The 19898-nt window shown below is 47.6% G+C and overlaps 1 protein-coding gene across 1 annotated transcript in view; it reads left to right on the plus strand.

Moving 5' to 3' along the window:
* LOC138473483 (deleted in malignant brain tumors 1 protein-like) overlaps positions 1 to 17579 on the plus strand; it is a 293221-nt gene extending 275642 nt beyond the window's left edge. Inside the window, exons 4-5 of the mRNA XM_069612127.1 lie at positions 16542 to 16847; positions 17485 to 17579. Coding sequence (XP_069468228.1) covers positions 16542 to 16847; positions 17485 to 17579 — 401 coding nt within the window. The remainder of the gene's footprint in view (positions 1 to 16541; positions 16848 to 17484) is intronic.
* The last annotated feature ends 2319 nt before the right edge of the window (positions 17580 to 19898 follow it).

Here is a 19898-nt window from a genome sequence, read left to right on the forward strand (position 1 = left end):
CCTTCTTCCTGTGTCTCATTGTAACACTCATGGTTCTTCCTGTGTCTTCATTGGAATACTCACCCTTCTTCCTGTGTCGCATTGTAACACTCACCCTTGTTCCTCTCTCTCCATTCTTACACTCCCACCTTGTCCGGTATCTCATTGCAACACTCACCCTTCTTCCTGTGTCTTCATTGCAACACTCATCCTTCTTCTTCTCTCTGCATTCCTAAATTCCCACTTTGTCCTCTGTCTCATTGCCACACTCACCCTTGTTCCTGTGTCTTCATTGCCACACACACCTTCTTCTGGTGTCCCATTGTAACACTCACCCTTCTTCCGGTGTCTCATTGTAACACTCACCCCTCTTCCTGTTTCTCATTTTAACACTTGCCTTGCTTCCTGTGTCTCATTGTAACACTCACCCTTCTTCTCTCTGCATTTTTACACTACCACTTTGTCCTGTGTCTCATTGTCACACTCGCCCTTGTTCCTGTGTCTTCATTGCCACACACACCTTCTTCCGGTGTCTCATTGTAACACTCACCCTTCTTCCGGTGTCTCATTGTAACACTCACCCCTCTTCCTGTTTCTCATTGCAACACTCACCCTTCTTCCTGTCTCTTCATTACAACACTCACACTTCTTCCTGTGTCTCATTGTAACATGCACCCTTCTTCTTCTCTCTGCATTCTTACACTCCCACGTTTTCCCATGTCTCATTGTAACACTCACCCTTCTTCCTGTGTCTCATTGCAACACTCACCCATCTTGCTGTGTCTCATTGCAACACTCTCCCTTCTTTCCGTCTCTCATTGCAGCACTCACCCTTTTTCCTGTGTCTCAGTGTAACACTCACCCTTCTTCTTCTCTCTGGATTCTTACACTCCCACCTTGTCCTGTGTCTCATTGCAACACTCTCCCTTCTTTCTGTGTCTTCATTGCAACACTCACCCATCTTCCTGTGTCTCATTGTGACAGTCACCCTTCTTCTTCTCTCTGCATTCTTACACTTGCACTTTTTCTTGTGTCTCATTGTAACACTCACCCTTCTTCCTGTGTCTCATTATAACACTCACCCTTCTTCTTCTCTCTGCATTCTTACATTCCCACCTTGTCCTGTGTCTCATTGCAACACTCTCCCTTCTTTCCGTGTCTCATTGCAACACTTTCCCTTCTTCCTGTGTCTCATTGCAACACTCACCCATCTTCCTGTGTCTCATTGTAACACTCAGCCTTCTTCTTCTCTCTGCATTCTTACACTCCCCCTCTTTCATGTGTCTCATTGTAACACTCACCCTTCTTCCTGTGTCTCATTGTAACACCCACCCTTCTTCCTGTGTCTTAATTGCAACACTTGCCCTGCATCATGTGTCTCATTGTATCACTCACCCTTCTTGTTCTCTCTGTATTCTTACACTCCCACCTTGTCCTGTGTCTCATTGCAACACTCGCACTTCTTCCTGTGAATTCATTGCAACACTCACCCTTCTTCCTATGTTTCATTCCAACACTCACCCGTCTTCCTTTGTCTCATTTCAACACGCGCCCTTCTTTCCATGTCTCATTGCAACATTTTCCCTTCTTCCGTTATCTCATTGCAACACTCAACCTTCTTCATGTGTCTCATTGCAACACTCACCCTTCTTCCTGTGAATTCATTGCAACACTCACCCTTCTTTCTGTGTCTCATTGCAACACTCACCTTTCTTCCCATGTCTCATTGCAACACTTGCACTTCTTCCTTTGTCTCATTGCAACATTCACCCTTCTTCCCGTGTCTTCATTGCAACACTCACACTTCTTCCTGTGTCTCATTGTAACACTCACCTGTCTTCCTCTGTCTTTATTGTAACACTCACCGTTCTTCCTCTGTCTCATTGTAACACTCAACCGTCTTCTTCTTTCTGCATTCTTACACTACCACTTTGTCCTGTGTCATATTCACACTCACCCTTCTTCCTGTGTCTTCATTTTAACACTCACCCTTCTTCCTGTGTCTCATTGCAACACTCCCATTGTTCATGGTTCTCATTGTAACACTCAACCTTTTCCCTGTGTCTCATTGCAACACTCACCCCTCCTCCTATGTCTCATTGTGTCACTCGCCCTTCTTCCTGTGTCTCATTGTAACACTCATGGTTCTTCCTGTGTCTTCATTGGAATACTCACCCTTCTTCCTGTGTCGAATTGTAACACTCACCCTTGTTCCTCTCTCTCCATTCTTACACTCCCACCTTGTCCGGTATCTCATTGCAACACTCACCCTTCTTCCTGTGTCTTCATTGCAACACTCATCCTTCTTCTTCTCTCTGCATTCCTAAATTCCCACTTTGTCCTCTGTCTCATTGCCACACTCACCCTTGTTCCTGTGTCTTCATTGCCACACACACCTTCTTCTGGTGTCCCATTGTAACACTCACCCTTCTTCCGGTGTCTCATTGTAACACTCACCCCTCTTCCTGTTTCTCATTTTAACACTTGCCTTGCTTCCTGTGTCTCATTGTAACACTCACCCTTCTTCTCTCTGCATTTTTACACTACCACTTTGTCCTGTGTCTCATTGTCACACTCGCCCTTGTTCCTGTGTCTTCATTGCCACACACACCTTCTTCCGGTGTCTCATTGTAACACTCACCCTTCTTCCGGTGTCTCATTGTAACACTCACCCCTCTTCCTGTTTCTCATTGCAACACTCACCCTTCTTCCTGTCTCTTCATTACAACACTCACACTTCTTCCTGTGTCTCATTGTAACATGCACCCTTCTTCTTCTCTCTGCATTCTTACACTCCCACGTTTTCCCATGTCTCATTGTAACACTCACCCTTCTTCCTGTGTCTCATTGCAACACTCACCCATCTTGCTGTGTCTCATTGCAACACTCACCATTCTTCCTGTGTCTCCATTGTAACACTCACCCTTCCTCCTGTGTCTCATTGTAACACTCACCCTTCTTCCTGTGTCTCACTGTAACACTCACACTTCTTCTTCTCTCTACATTCACACTTTGTCCTGGGTCTCATTGCCACACTCACCCTTCTTCCCGTTGCTGCATTGCAACCCTCACCCTCCTTCCTGTGTCTTCATTGTAACACTCACCATTCCTCCTGTTAGGGAGAATTCTCTGTTTAGGCTGAATTTCCTAACCTAGTGAGTCCCCCAGCAGCTTTGCTGGATTTCTGGAGTTTGTTTTTTTCCATCCTGCCAAGAGTGAGACTCTTTTTCTCCCACTCTTGGACATGAATGTGGTTAATTCCTGTGAATGTCAATGTGTTCTATGGGCCATGGGGTCTTTTACTCCATAGGGTCTCATATGTTTTGCTATGTGTGTTACAACGCACCCTCCGTGCCGTAACACTGGGGCATCCTAGAGGATCCCCACCATAGACTCCATACCCGAGGACTGACTACTGTCTCCCCGGGCATGTAAAGTCACCATTGGCTTTACTAGACCTAAATTTACTAACAGAACTAGTACAAACCACCCTATTGTGGACGTACTAGTAGGGGTAATTCGATTACTCCTGGGTCTGTTATTCGAGGGGGTACTGTCCCGTCCCCCCTCGTGAGTTTTGGCTGGTGGCAGTGGAAACTACTTGTTATATTCGACCCCGAATATAACTCTATGGGATTCTTCCCATTATTGGAGGTTAATACTTTTTCTCGTTAATCTCTAACATACCACCGGTTTATTTATCTTAAATAAATCTATCGGTTGGTATTTTCTGCCAGAATTCGGTTTTTAAAATGGCGTCTGTGTTCGTCTCTGTGACTCCTAAACCAAAGCTTGAGCCCTTTGTTCCACTTTTGGCGGGCTTCTACTCAGAAGTCCTCCAAAGTGGTGCCATTCTGTCTGGGTACCACAGGGGGTGTGGGAGGGGGTTTAGGCACCCTGGACTGAGTTGCCTTGCCAACTCAAGTCGCACTCTGGTGTGATTGGCCCAAGTGGTGAGCCACCCCACTCACCACTTAGCGTGTTTTGATTGACAGCTAGGCTGAATGAATGGGGGTTTTCTGCATAAAAGCAGGGCTTTTGGGACTGGATCTTCAGAAGTCGCCACAGGACCTAAGAATCCGACGAGGGTAAAGCTGAGCCGACCTGCAATGACGACACCTCCAGTGGAGCCCTGCTGAACCGACTCACCACTTCCCGACGACAGAGGAGATCTCCCCGCCGGAGAGTCTCTTCCCCTGACTGGTGGGTACAACCAGTCCCCTTTGCTTTTTCTTCGTTCCAGGACGCAGTGGTCGAATTGCCCGTGCAGAGCACCCCGGCAACCGGATAGCCACTAACCCCTGTACCACGACCAAAAGGTGGTGCCTTGTGACGGAGCACTCCGCAGCTGGTCTCTTCCCTGGTGGTGCAACGATCTTCAACTTTCCTTCGAGGACGAGATCATCTCTTCTCTTGGCAAAGCCCCGACGTGCATCCACCACCAGGAACAACTGCCCCCTCCGGAGCTGTCTCTCCACAAACAAGGTACCGTGTCCGCCTGGCTTCCCTTGTGTCGGTTAGCGTGAGGTGTCTGAATCCTCGCCTCTCCATTGGGTCGCCTCCAAGCCTTCTTAACTTTCTGTTCTGAACTGGTCCAATCTTTCTATAACAATTTGCGACAAAGAATCGAAGTGCATTTCCACTGTGATACTTTTTGGGACATATCCCCTTGCCTCTCTCCGAATGGGCCTGGCCTCTGAGCTTTGCGATCTACAGTAGACCCTACCTTACTTGCCTTGCATTTGTTCGTAAAAGTGTTGGTACCGAGTTGATTTCATACCCTGCCTTTTCTCTCCCGTCCTAACGAATACTAGAGTGCCATCTAGGTTAAAGCATTCACCTCTGTCTGCAAATAAGTGGTGCCGTTGAACCTAGACTTGTCGAACTATTGTTAGTGGGATTGATTTACTTATAGTAATTGTGATTGAAGTTGTTTGCCGTATTAGTGCCAGAGTGTTTTCCATAGATGTGTTTTTATAAATAAATAACTATATATCTTTACACCGGAGCCTTGTTCCGTGTTTGCTTGTCCTACTGTGTAAATTGCCCTATTTTGTATACTCCACATACTGCCTAACTCTTCTTGAGGGAAGTCTGACTGCTCAGCCATAGCTACCAAGTGAATCTGTGTGGTACAGACTGCTACCAAGTGGGTTTACTGCCAAACACCTGTAGTCCTAAATCTTTTGCAGTGGTCCCAGAGAGAACTGCACAGGTTTCCGCCTAACACTGGTGTACAGCGGTGGGATTTGTATTGTGTATACAGTTTAGAGTGCTTTTCAACACTTTAGGATAACTAACCACAAAGCTTAGCACTGAAAGCAACTTTCAAAAACCTGTCTACTATGGAAGTTTACAGTCAAGAATCCTTGTCAGGTGAAAATACTGAGAGTTTACGAGCCCTCTGTAGACAAGAGAATCTTTCTGTAAAAGGCAAGAAAGTAGAACTGATAACGAGATTGCTGGAAAACCAAAGTCTGGGTACTGGTTCAGAGGAACCAACGTCTCCAGCAAATGTCGAAAACAGTAATGGTATTGATCTAAATCAAAGTCTTGATAATGAGTCAGAAGAGGAAAGTGAACCTAATGAAGTTAGCCACTCTGAGCCTCTGTCTGCCTTACCTACTGTACCTACGGGGCCCATACCAGGTCCCACATGTAACCCTGCTTATTTTGAACTTGAAAAAATGAAGCTCGAATTAGAATACAAACGGTTCTTGGTTCAATCTGAAAGAAACCAAGAGCTCGAGTTCAGATGGATGAATGCCCAGGCTGAGCAGAAGCAAGCTGAGTTAAGACTCAGAGAAATAGAACTTAATCACGAGTTAGAGATGAAAATGTTGTCTGTGGAAAATGCTTCTCTCTCCTCTGGTTCCTCTAGAAGCTCCAGTCCCAAAAGACCCCGGATGCCGAAGGAATTAGTGGGTATGTATGAACCGAGATTGGATGTTTTGGATTGGTTAAAACTGTTTGAGTACAATCATGGGCTTCAGGACATCACCGGGAATGATTTACTTCCCTGGTTGTTCTCTAGGCTCCCCCCTGTTGCGACTGATGTGGTAATGGAGTTGGGGGAGGCGGATAAGAAGGATTACGAAAGTGTGAAACTAGCTTTGATAGCTAGATTCGGGAAGACCCCTTCCCAGTATCTTAAGAGGTTTAGAACCCTCAAAAAGCATGATGGTACCCCTTGGGCTACCTGGGTGAGTGAAGGGTTGAAAAACTTAGAGGGATGGATTAAGGGTTACAAAGTGAACACTTATGAGGGTATGAAGAATCTTTTTTTATGTTGAAGTCTATTTATGATGCCTGTTCTCCTGAGCTCAGACAGCACTTGGCTGATTCGAAGGAATTGGATTCCAGGAAGCTAGCTAAGCCTGCTGACTTGTAGGTTGCCAACAGGGCTACTCATAAGGATTCTGGGGCAACTCAGAAAAAGGATGAGGGAAAACAGCCTAAGAAGGACTCAAAAGAGAATTCGAATAACTCAAATTCCAAAGAGGGCCCCAAACAAAACCAGAAGGGTAAGCCACAAGGAAAACCGCAGCAGAATAGTGTGTCTTCTGGTGCCAAACCGGAAGGAGGCCAGAACAAGCCACCATTCCAGAAAGCATTCAGTAAATGCTTTGTTTGTGGCTCGACTGACCATGTGAAAGGAGATCCCAGATGTAAGGGTAAACCTTCAGGGGTCCAGCTTGTCTCCTTAGCCTTCGCTCCAGAGGAGGAAGTCCAAATGGCAAGTGGAAACTTTCTACTGCTGGCTGATGAACCCATTGGAGTCTCAGCCAGCGTTTCTTTAGTGTCTCTGGGGTTGTGGGAACAACAGAATTTAGATGTCTATAATTCTATCCCCGATAATACTAAAGAGTATTATAAGGACAGTGTCCAGGTGAATGGTCAGGCGACTCCTGCAATTAGGGACACTGGGGCCAGCATAACTGTGGTGGATAAATCGTTTTTTCAGGCCGAGGATGTTGCTAAGGCACCCAAACGCCTCACCAAGTTAGCTGGAGGGCCTGTGCAGATGCTTCCCCAATTACCAGTTCTCATCCAGTGTAACGACATGACTGCAAAGATACCTGTCGGCATACAGAGTGAGGTACCAGGATGTGTTCTTTTGGGTAACGATTTGAAAACTCTCGGAGTTGTATCGCATACCCCCAGACCTCCTAGTAAACGGTTACAGGAGCTAACCAGACCTGCAAGGGAGAGAACCATGCAAGGTACTCTCCAGGAGATGATGAAGAAAGAAATCACTCCTGCTCCACTGGAATTGTCCGCTGCTGTCTCAAAGAGATCAGAAGCGAAAGGGAAACCTAAGACTTCTATACCGAAACCAGCAGCCAGCATTTCAGTGCAGCCACTAAGGACTTCCCCGCGGTTGTTCAAAGATACACCCCTAACTCCACCTGCAGCTGAGGCTGAGAGGGAGGTACAACCCTGTGTGGTAGAATTAGACTCTGAAGAAGAGCTAATGGAAGGCCAGGAACTCATTGGAGATCTGGATCCTGTTGACCATCCTGAGCTGCAGTCTTTACTGGCAGAAGGTGGACCCAGCAGGGCAGACTTCAGTAAGGGACAGAGAGAATGTCCAACTCTGGAAGGTCTTCGCCACCCGGCAGAAGCTCAGGCTGAAGGGCAAGAGCCTGGGAAATACAGGTTGCACTGGGAAGATGGCCTCTTCTACAGTGAACTGACCGAGTCTGCACCTGGAGACTACAAACGACTTGTAGTACCCCAAGAGAACAGACCACAGTTCCTGCAGTTAGCCCACGAGATTCCTTTGGCTGGTCACTTGAGTTTCAAGAAGACTAAGGAAAGGCTCTCTCTCTACTTCTATTGGCCGAAGATGGGGGCCGAAGTAGAAAAACACTGCAGGAGCTGCCACACCTGCCAGACCTCTGGTAAGGTTGGCTCAAAGAATGTGGCACCTTTAGTGCCTCTCCCAGTTGTGGGAGTCCCATTTGAGAGAGTAGGGATTGACATTGTTGGTCCCCTTGATCCTCCAACCTCCTCAGGCAACAGGATTATACTTGTTGTAGTAGACCATGCTACTAGGTATCCTGAGGCAATTCCTATGAAGACTGTTACAGCTCCGGCTGTGGCTAAGGCCCTCCTTGGTATTTTTACCAGGGTCGGGTTTCCTAAGGAAGTAATCTCTGACAGGGGGTCAAATGTTATGTCCCACTACATGAAAGCCATGTGGAAAACCTGTGGAGTTACTTACAAGTTCTCAACGGCGTACCACCCACAAACCAATGGGTTGGTAGAACGGTTCAACCGAACCATGAAGAGCATGATAGGTGCTTTAGAGGAACCCCTTAAGCGTAAGTGGGACCTTCTACTGCCATGTCTTCTATTTGCTTATAGAGAAGGCCTTCAGCAGGGAGTAGGTTATTCTCCCTTTGAGCTTCTCTATGGTCATCCTGTCAGAGGTCCATTGGCCCTGATTAAGGAGGGGTTGGAGAGTGCTCCTTCCCCCAAGCCAGTCAGAGTGACTGACTACGTGATAGGTCTCCAGAGGAGAATGTTGCACATGATGACAGAAGCAAGCGATAACTTGAAAGCTGGACAAGCATTGGTCAAGCACTGGCATGATCAAAAGGCTAACATGGTTGAGTTCGCTCAAGACCAGCTCATTCTCGTTATGATCCCAACAAGGCAGAGGGCCTTGCAAGACAAATGGATGGGACCCTTCAGAGTTGTGGGTAAACTCGGAGAGGTCAACTATCTGGTGGACTTGGGCAATCCCAAGGAGGCTCCGACAGTCTTCCACACCAACCGACTCAAAGCGTATGTCTCAAGACCTGATGTAGGAGCGTTGCTTCTAGCATCATCCGAGGAAGAAGAAGAGAGTGAAGCTCTTCCGGATCGCCTCAGAGGCTTACCTTTAGATGAAAAAATTGAAGGAGTAAATCTTTCTTCCAATCTGACACCCGAACAACAAGGAGAGTGCAAATCTATGTTGAATCAGTTTTCCTCTCTGTTCTCGCTTTCACCCGGCTTGACCCCTTGGGGCCAGCATGACATACTCACTGGTGACTGTCTGCCAGTCAAAAGCAGAGGATACCGAATGTCAGAAAACGTACAAACCCACATCAAAGGTGAGGTCAGCAAGATGCATGATCTCGGGGTAATAGAGCCCTCTACTAGTCCATGGTCTAGCCCAGTTGTGTTAGTACCAAAGGCCAGATCTAAAGAACTTAGATTATAGAGCTCTTAATGCAGTCACCAAGACTGATGCCCACCCTTTGCCAAGAACAGATGAGTTGGTGGACAAACTTGGCGCAGCCAAGTTCCTCAGCACATTTGACTTGACGTCAGGCTATTGGCAAATAGACCATGCCAAGGAGAAAACTGCATTTTCTACCCCCGTTGGCTTATACCAGTTTAAGGTAATGCCTTTCGGATTGAAGAATGCACCTGCTACATTTCAACAGATGGTAAGCCAGGTTCTGAATGGGATGGAGGACTTCTGCATGGCATACTTGGATGACATAGCAGTGTTCAGCAATTCCTGGGAAGAACATGTAACCCACCTGAGAGATATTTTGCAGGCTCTTGGACGAGCCAATTTGACCATAAAGGCGAGTAAATGCCAAATTGGACAGAGTAAGGTGGTCTATCTTGGACATGAGGTAGGAGGTGGAGAAATAAGGCCTTTGCTCAGTAAGATTGAAGCTGTGCAAAATTGGACAACACCTACTACTCAGACCCAAGTGAGAGCCTTCCTATGCCTCACTGGTTATTACAGGAATTTCATCGAGAACTATGGGACCAAGCTTCTCCACTGAATGTCATCTCCTCGCCCAAATTTCCTAAAAAGGTTAGATGGAACGAGGAGTGCAATCAGGCTTTTGAAAACCTGAAAAAGGCTCTTTGCCAAGCCCCAGTACTCAGAGCTCCTGATTACCGCCAAACTTTCATTGTGCAGACAGATGCTTCAAATGTAGGAATAGGTGCCGTACTCAGTCAACTGGATGGGAAAGGTAGGGAGCACCCCGTTTGCTTCATCAGCCGCAAGCTGAAGGATCCTGAAACAAAGTGGGCAACAATCGAAAGAGAATGCTTTGCTATCGTCTGGGCTCTGAAGAAGTTTAGGCCATACTTGTATGGTTCTACTTTTGTCATTCAGATTGACCATCAACCCTTGAGATGGTTAATGCAAATGAAAGGGGAAAACCCAAAACTACTGAGATGGTCGATCTACCTTCAAGGGTTTGATCTCACCATTGAGCACAGGTCAGGGTGTCACCATCAAAAATCTGATGGTCTCTCTAGGATGTATGTCATCGACTAGAGGTATGAGATTCATCCAGGAGTGGATTAAATCCTCCTGTCCCTTAGTCTGCGGGGGGCGAGTGTTAGGGAGAATTCTCTGTTTAGGCTGAATTTCCTAACCTAGTGAGTCCCCCAGCAGCTTTGCTGGATTTCTGGAGTTTGTTTTTTTCCATCCTGCCAAGAGTGAGACTCTTTTTCTCCCACTCTTGGACATGAATGTGGTTAATTTTTTTAATGTAAATGTGTTCTATGGGCTATGGGGTCTTTTACTCCATAGTGTCTCATATGTTTTGCTATGTGTGTTACAACGCACCCTCCGTGCCGTAACACTGGGGCATCCTAGAGGATCCCCACCATAGACTCCATACCAGGGGACTGACTACTGTCTCCCCGGGCATGTAAAGTCACCATTGGCTTTACTAGACCTAAATTTACTAACAGAACTAGTACAAACCATCCTATTGTGGACGTACTAGTAGGGGTAATTCGATTACTCCTGGGTCTGTTATTCGAGGAGGCACTGTCCCGTCCACCCTCGTCGAGGTTTGGCTGGTGGCAGTGGAAACTACTTGTTATATTCGACCCCGAATATAACTCTATGGGATTCTTCCCATTGTTGGAGGTTAATACTTTTTCTCGTTAATCTCTAACATACCACCGTTTATTTATCTTAAATAAATCTATCGGTTGGTATTTTATGCCAGAACTCGGTTTTTAAAATGGCATCTGTGTTCGTCTCTGTGACTCCTAAACCAAAGGTTGAGCCCTTTGTTCCACTTTTGGCAGGCTTCTACTCAGAAGTCCTCCAAAGTGGTGCCATTCTGTCTGGGTACCACATGGGGTGTGGGAGGGGGTTTAGGCACCCTGGACTGAGTTACCTTGCCAACTCAAGTCGCACTCTGGTGTGATTGGCCCAAGTGGTGAGCCACCCCGCTCACCACTTAGCATGTTTTGATTGACAGCTAGGCTGAATGAATGGGGGTTTTCTGCATAAAAGCAGGGCTTTTGGGACTGGATCTTCAGAAGTCGCCACAGGACCTAAGAATCCGACGAGGGTAAAGCTGAGCCGACCTGCAACGACGACACCTCAGGTGGAGCCCTGCTGAACCGACTCACCACTTCCCGACGACAGAGGAGATCTCCCCGCCGGAGGGTCTCTTCCCCTGACTGGTGGGAACAACCAGTCCCCTTTGCTTTTTCTTCGTTCCAGGACGCAGTGGTCGAATTGCCCGTGCAGAGCACTCCGGCAACCAGATAGCCCCTAACCCCTGTACCGCGACCAAAAGGTGGTGCCTTGTGACGGAGCACTCCGCGGCTGGTCTCTTCCCTGGTGGAGCAACGATCTTCAACTTTCCTTCGACGACGAGATCATCTCTTCTCTTGGCAAATCCCCGACGTGCATCCACCACCAGGAACAACTGCCCCCGCCGGAGCTGTCTCTCCACAAACAAGGTACCGTGTCCACCTGGCTTCCCTTGTGTCGGTTAGCGTGAGGTGTCTGAATCCTCGCCTCTCCATTGGGTCGCCGCCAAGCCTTCTTAACTTTCTGTTCTGAACTGGTCCAATCTTTCTATAACAATTTGCGACAAAGACTCGAAGTGCATTTCCACTGTGATACTTTTTGGGACATATCGCCTTGCTTCTCTCCGAGTGGGCCTGGCCTCTGAACTTTGCGATCTACAGTAGACCCTGCCTTACTTGCCTTGCATTTGTTCGTAAAAGTGTTGGTACCAAGTTGATTTCATGCCCTGCCTTTTCTCTCCCATCCTAACGAATACTAGAGTGCCATCTAGGTTAAAGCAATCACCTCTGTCTGCAAATAAGTGGTGCCGTTGAACCTAGACTTGTCGAACTATTGTTAGTGGGATTGAGTGACTTATAGTAATTGTGATTGAAGTTGTTTGCCGTATTAGTGCCAGAGTGTTTTCCATTGATGTGTTTTTATAAATAAGTAACTATATATCTTTACACCGGAGCCTTGTTCCGTGTTTACTTGTCCTACTGTGTAAATTGCCCTATTTTGTATACTCCACATACTGCCTAACTCTTCTTGAGGGAAGTCTGACTGCTCAGCCACAGCTACCAAGTGAATCTGTGTGGTACAGACTGCTACCAAGTGGGTTTACTGCCAAACACCTGTAGTCTTAAATCTTTTGCAGTGGTCCCAGAGGGAACTGCACAGGTTTCCGCCTAACACCTCCTGTGTCTCATTGTAACACTCACCCTTCTTCCTGTGTCTTCATTGTAACAATTACCCTTCTTCATGTGGCTCATTGTAACACTCATCCTTCTTCTTCTCTCTGCATTCTTACACTCCCACTGTGTCCTGTGTCTCATTGCCACACCCGCCCTTCTTCCTGTGTCTTCATTGCAACAGTCACCCTTCTTCCTGTGTCTCATTCTAACACTTGCACTGCTTCCTGTGTCTCATTGTAACACTCACCCTTCTTCTGTCTGCATTTTTACACTCCCATTTCTTCCTGTGTCTCATTGTAATAATCACCCTTCTTCCTGTGTCTCATTGTAACACTCACTCTTCTTCTTCTATCTGCATTCTTACACTCCCACTTTGTCCTGTGTCTCATTGTCACACTCACCCTTCTTCCTGTGTCTTCATTGGAACACTCACCCTTCTTCATCTGTCTTCATTGTAAGACTCACCCTTCTTCCTGTGTCTCATTGTAATGCTACCACTCGTTCCTGTGTCTCATTGTAACACTCAACCTTCTCCCTGTGTCTCATTGCCACACTCACCCTTCTTCCTGTGTCTCATTGTATCACTCGCCCTTCTTCCTGTGTCTCATTGCAACACTCAGCCTTCTTCCTGTGTCTCATTGTAACACTTACCCTTCTACTTCTCTCTGCATTCTTACACTCCTACTTTGTCCTGTGTCTCATTGTCACACTTGCCCTTCTTCTCGTGTCTTCTTTGCAACAGTCACCCTTCTTCCTGTGTCTCATTCTTACACTTGCACTGCTTCCTGTGTCTCATTGTAACACTCACCCTTCTTCTTCTGTCTTCATTCGTACACTCCCACTTCTTCCTGTTTCTCATTGTAATGCTACCACTTGTTCCTGTGTCTCATTGTAACACCCAACCTTCTCCATGTATCTCATTGCCACACTCACCAGTCTTCCTGTATCTCATTGTATCACTCACCCTTCTTCCTGTGTCTCACTGCAACACTCAGCCTTCTTCTTGTGTTTTCATTGTAACACTCACCCTTCTTCCTGTGTTGCATTGTAACACTCACCCTTCTTCTTCTCTCTGCATTCCTACACTCCCACTTTGTCTTGTGTCTCATTACCACACTCACCCTTCTTCCTGTGTCTCATTGCAACTCTCACCCTTCTTCCTGTGTCTTCATTGCAACACTTGCCCTGCTTCCCGTGTCTCATTGTAACACTTACCTTTCTCCTTCTCTCTGCATTCTTACACTCCCACTATGTCCTGTGTCTCATTGTCACACTCGCCCTTCTTCCTGTGTCTTCATTGCAACAGTCACCCTTCTTCCTGTGTCTCATTCTAACACTTGCACTGCTTCCTGTGTCTCATTGTAACACTCACCCTTCTTCTGTCTGCATTCTTACACTCCCATTTTTTCCTGTGTCTCATTGTAATAATCACCCTTCTTCCTGTGACTCATTGTAACACTTACCCTTCTTCCTGTGTCTCATTGTAACACTTACCCTTCTTCTTCTCTCTGCATTCTTACACTCCCACTTTGTCCTGTGTCTCATTGTAACACTTACCCTTCTTCTTCTGTCTGCATTCTTACACTCCCACTTCTTCCTGTTTCTCATTGTAATGCTACCACTTGTTCCTGTGTCTCATTGTAACACCCAACCTTCTCCATGTGTCTCATTGCCACACTCACCAGTCTTCCTGTATCTCATTGTATCACTCACCCTTCTTCCTGTGTCTCATTGCAACACTCAGCCTTCTTCCTGTGTTTTCATTGTAACACTCACCCTTCTTCCTGTGTTGCATTGTAACACTCACCCTTCTTTTTCTCTCTGCATTCCTACACTCCCACTTTGTCTTGTGTCTCATTACCACACTCACCCTTCTTCCTGTGTCTCATTGCAACTCTCACCCTTCTTCCTGTGTATTCATTGCAACACTTGCCCTGCTTCCGGTATCTCATTGTAACACTTACCTTTCTTCTTCTCACTGCATTCTTACACTCCCACTATGTCCTGTGTCTCATTGTCACACTCGCCCTTCTTCCTGTGTCTTCATTGCAACAGTCACCCTTTTTCCTGTGTCTCATTCTAACACTTGCACTGCTTCCTTTGTCTCATTGTAACACTCACCCTTCTTCTTCTGTCTGCATTCTTACACTCCCACTTTTTCCTGTGTCTCATTGTAATAATCACCCTTCTTCCTGTGTCTCATTGTAACACTCACCCTTCTTCCTGTGTCTCATTGCCACACTCACCCTTCTTCCTGTGTCTTCATTGCCAAACTCCCACTTTTTCTGGTGTCTCATTGTAACACTCACCCTTCTTCTCTCTGCATTCTTACACTCCCACTTTGTCCTGTGTCTCATTGCTACACCCACCCTTCTTCCGGTGTCTTTTCTTTCTGTGTCTCATTGCAACACTCATCCTTTTTCTTCTCTCTGCATTCTTACACTCCCACTTTTTCCTGTGTCTCATTGTAACACTCGTCCTTCTTCCTGTGTCTCATTGTAACACTCACCCTTCTTCTTATCTCTGCATTCTTACCCTCCCACTTTGTATTGTGTCTCGTTGCCACACTCACCCTTCTTCCTGTGTCTTCATTGCAACACTCACTCTTCTTCTTCTATCTGCATTCCTACAATCCCACTTTGCCTGTGTCTCATTGCCACACACACCCTTCTTCCTGTGTCTCATTGCAACACTCACCCTTCTTCTACTCTCTGCATTCTTACGCTCCCACTTTTTCCTGTGTCTCATTGTAACACTCACCCTTCTTCCTGTGTCTCATTGCAACGCTCACCCTTCTTCTTCTTCTCTCTGCATTCTTACGCTCCCACTTTTTCCTGTGTCTCATTGTAACACTCACCCTTCTCCCTGTGTCTCAGTGTAACACTCACCCTTCTTCTTCTCTCTGCATTCTTACGCTTCCACTTTTTCCTGTGTCTCATTGTAATAATCACCCTTCTTCCTGTGTCTCATTGTAACACTCACCCTTCTTCCTGTGTCTCATTGCCACACTCACCCTTCTTCCTGTGTCTTCATTGCCAAACTCCCACTTTTTCTGGTGTCTCATTGTAACACTCACCCTTCTTCTCTCTGCATTCTTACACTCCCACTGTGTCCTGTGTCTCATATGCCACACTCACCCTTCTTCCTGTGTCTTCATTGCCAAACTCCCACTTTTTCCTGTGTCTCTTTGTAACACTCGCCCTTCTTCCTGTGTCTCATTGTAACACTCGCCCTTCTTCTTGCTGCATTCTTAAACTCCCACTTTGTCCTGTGTCTCATTGCTACACCCACCCTTCTTCCGGTGTCTTCATTGCAACACTCACCCTTCTTCCTGTGTCTCATTGCAACACTCACCCTTTTTCTTCTCTCTGCATTCTTACACTCCCACTTTTTCCTGTGTCTCATTGTAACACTCGTCCTTCTTCCTGTGTCTCATTGTAACACTCACCCTTCTTCTTATCTCTGCATTCTTACCCTCCCACTTTGTATTGTGTCTCGTTGCCACACTCACCCTTCTTCCTGTGTCTTCATTGCAACACTCACTCTTCTTCTTCTATCTGCATTCCTACAATCCCACTTTGCCTGTGTCTCATTGCCACACACACCCTTCTTCCTGTGTCTCATTGCAACACTCACCCTTCTTCTACTCTCTGCATTCTTACGCTCCCACTTTTTCCTGTGTCTCATTGTAACACTCACCCTTCTTCCTGTGTCTCATTGCAACGCTCACCCTTCTTCTTCTTCTCTCTGCATTCTTACGCTCCCACTTTTTCCTGTGTCTCATTGTAACACTCACCCTTCTCCCTGTGTCTCAGTGTAACACTCACCCTTCTTCTTCTCTCTGCATTCTTACGCTTCCACTTTTTCCTGTGTCTCATTGCAACACTCACCCTTGTTCCTGTATCTCATTGTAACACTCACCCTTCTTCTTCTTTCTGCACTCTTACGCTCCCACTTTTTCCTGTGTATCATTGTAACACTCGCCTTCTTCTTCTTCTCTCTGCATTCTTACGCTCCCACTTTTTCCTGTGTCTCATTGTAACACTCACCATTCTTCTTGTCGTTCTCTTGTCTAGAGCACCTAGATCTGCGACTTGTTAATGGGGGGCACCGCTGTGCCGGGCGAGTGGAGGTCCATTATGATGACTCCTGGGGAACGGTGTGCAGAGATAAATTTGACATGAAGAACGCACAGGTCGTGTGCAAACAGCTTGGATGTGGAACCGCTGTCGCCTTTGCTCCTAGTAGCTATTTTGGCCAGGGCACGGGCAGTATTCTGCTGGACGACCTGAACTGCCTCGGAACCGAAGCCCACCTGTGGGACTGTGCCCACAGCGCCTGGAAGATCCACAACTGTGTCCATTCTGAAGATATTGGCGTCATCTGCTCAGGTATGAAGGGATTTCTTTGGATAAGCATGTGTGGGACATGTTCCAACTTAGTATGTTTTGCCCCTACTGTGCGACTGGGTTCTACTGGGAGGGAATGAAATCCATGGGTACAACAGAGACAGGTTGGCAGAGCAACGGTTATTTATGTAAAACACAAGCACAATCCCACCCACCTTTGCAATAACATATGGTTCTGATGCTATTGAAAAAAGAATAAACTACGGAAAGTTGGTATAAAGGTCCACGTCGTACATGTTGAGTCCACCCTGGCACCTTAGGAAGGGCTAGCGTGTAATTCTGGGTTCACTTCCCCTGCAGCACGTGCCCCCGCCAGCCGGGTAGAGGGAGAGGCAGTACAGGAGGGGTGGGTGAAGGGCAGCTTCCTTGCCAGCTAGTGTCTGGGGTTTAGAAGACCCGAGGATCCATTCGTGGCAGCCCAGACATCCACCTGTACACTCTGAATGGCATGTGCTTGGGCTGGAGCGTGTCATGCCTGTGCCACTTGCGCACACATTCGCAACCATCATGGACTATTTGGAACTCATTTATCGTCATAATACTCTTTGAACAACCCCTAGTCACACTTTGGTCCTTAAATTCCATTGGCAAGACTTTGGTACTTTCTTATTTAATTCAGCTCACTACATGTACCACAATGCACCTTGCTACAGTTATCATTTCCTGGCTATTCTCATTCATCAGTATTGGAACCACAATTCTCAGAAACCCTAGCGATCAGTGCTGCTTCCACCTTCTCAGGACCAGAGAGGGAGGAGGCAGATTACCTTCAGGTGTGTTGCTCCAGGTGCTGCCAATTAGCCTGCCTTAGTACAGGGCAGGGCTGTATTTAAGCAGCTGCCTGCAGGAGCACAGTCACTTGCATCAAGAGTCCTCACAGCCCCTTTTTGCCTTGAGCCACTATTTGTACGCTGTTCCTGTTGCTGTATTATCCTGCTTCTGATCCAGTGCCTCGCTGCCCTGCTCCTTTGGGCTCCCTGCCTTGCAGCATGCTACACTCCTCTGCCTTCAGCCCTGGTCCTCTGGGCTCCCTGCCTCGCCGCCCAGCTCCTCTGGGCTCCCTGCCTTGCAGCCTGCTACACTCCTCTGCCTTCAGCCCTGGTCCTCTGGGCTCTCTGCCTCGCTGCCCTCCTCCTCTGGGCTCGCTCCTTGCTGCCCTGCTCCTCTGGGCTCTCTGTCTGCAGCCTACTACAGCTCTCTGTTCTGCTCCTCTGGGCTCCCTGCCTCCCTGCCCTGCTCCTGTCGGCTTGCTCCTTGCTGCCCTGCTCCTCTGGGCTCCCTGCCTTGCAGCCTGCTACACTCCTCTGCCTTCAGCCCTGGTCCTCTGGGCTCTCTGCCTCGCTGCCCTGCTCATGTGGGCTCACTCCTTGCTGACCTGCTCCTCTGGACTTCCTGCCTTGCAGCCTACTACAGTCCTCTGCAGTCCTCAACAGTCTGCCTGCACCTTGTGTCATCCGTTACTGCAGCCCTGCTTCCTTGTTTGCAGCCCCCCCTGTTTCCTGACTACTGCTCCTTTGCTCTCTTCCTTGTTGGCAACCCCCTGTTCTTGATCCCTGTCCTTCTCTTCCTTGAGTCTTCTGTCCTCCCTTAGGTTATCCATTTCAGTTATACTGTTTCTGTACAGACACCCACAGCTGTTGTTCCCAGCCATGAGCACACAGAGTGGGCTCCTGTTATAGCAATCTGTGCAGAAGGCTGGAGTTTCCAAAGGTCCGTGGAACACTCTTTCCCATTTCTGCATACACCCCAAGAGCGAATCCAGTTTGTTTGTACCTTTGTATTCTCTGCCCCTTTTTGTTCACAGCTAGTGTTACCTATTCTTCTTTCTTGTTGAGCTTCCTGCTGTGTGTGCTTATCTGTCACCTTACATCAGCACAGCCACCCAAAACCTTCCTGGGTGTCCACAGAGCGCCTAGACGCGGGATCGGGCACAGGCCAGGCAGGCCTCCCAGCAGAGAGGGGAAGGAAGCACAGAATGCTGGGAGGGGCCCCGGCCGCTAAAGACCAGCGCCACTGGTGAAAAATAGGGCCTTATAGCCAAGCGGCACCCCTCAAGTAAAGCAAGTCCAACAGGGACCCTTGGTAGATTAGAATCACAAGTGGCTGGCACTTGCGGCAAGAGGCAAGACATGGGGTACAGAGGGTGTCGGAGGGTTCTAAATCACAAAACTGGAGGTGAAAAAAGCCTTTCATTATGAAACACAAACTTCTTTTCTTTACTTCACAATTTTAGTATCAATTTATCATAATTTTGCAAAGATGGCGGGAAAATATAAGTCACTTTCAATAAAATAATAATGCATGCAAAAGGCCACCATTTGCCATATTTCCAAGAAAGTTTAAAAAATGTTTATTTGCCTGAACACATTTCTTTTACTTTTAATTTTGAAAAGAATAAACCGATATGTGCACAGCTGAGCTTGTGCTCTCGCCCACCTCTGATGAAAGCCGCTCCCATGTACACATGGGTGCGCACCGTCGAGCTCGCGCTCTCGCCCAACTCTGATGAAAGCCGCTCCCATGTACACATGGGTGCGCACCGCCGAGCTCGTTCACTCGCCCACCTCTGATGAAAGCCGCTCCAATGTCCACATGGGAGCGCACCGCCGAGCTCGCTCACTCGCCAACCTCTGATGAAAGCCACTCCCATGTACACATGAGTGTGCACCGCCGAGTTCGCTCTCTCGCCCACCTCTGATGAAAGTCGCTCCCATGTACACATGAGTGCGCACCGCCGAACTTGCGCTCTCACCCAACTCTGTTGAAAGCCGCTCCCATGTACACCTGGGTGCGCACTGCTGAGCTTGCGCTCTCGCCCACCTCTGATAAAAGCTGCTGCTCCCATGCACACATGGGTGCGCACCGCCGAGCTTGCGCACTTGCCCATCTCTGATGAAACTCTCGCCCAACTCTGATGAAAGCAGCTCCCATGTACAGATGGGTGCGCACCGCTGAGCTTGCGCTCACGCCGAACTCTGTAAAAAGCTGCTGGCCGTTGTACACTTTAGCGTGCACTGCAGACCTTGCGCTCTC

The sequence above is a fragment of the Ambystoma mexicanum genome, chromosome 8 (assembly GCF_040938575.1).
Source record: "Ambystoma mexicanum isolate Mex_15411 chromosome 8, UKY_AmexF1_1, whole genome shotgun sequence".
Classification (NCBI taxonomy): domain Eukaryota; kingdom Metazoa; phylum Chordata; class Amphibia; order Caudata; family Ambystomatidae; genus Ambystoma; species Ambystoma mexicanum.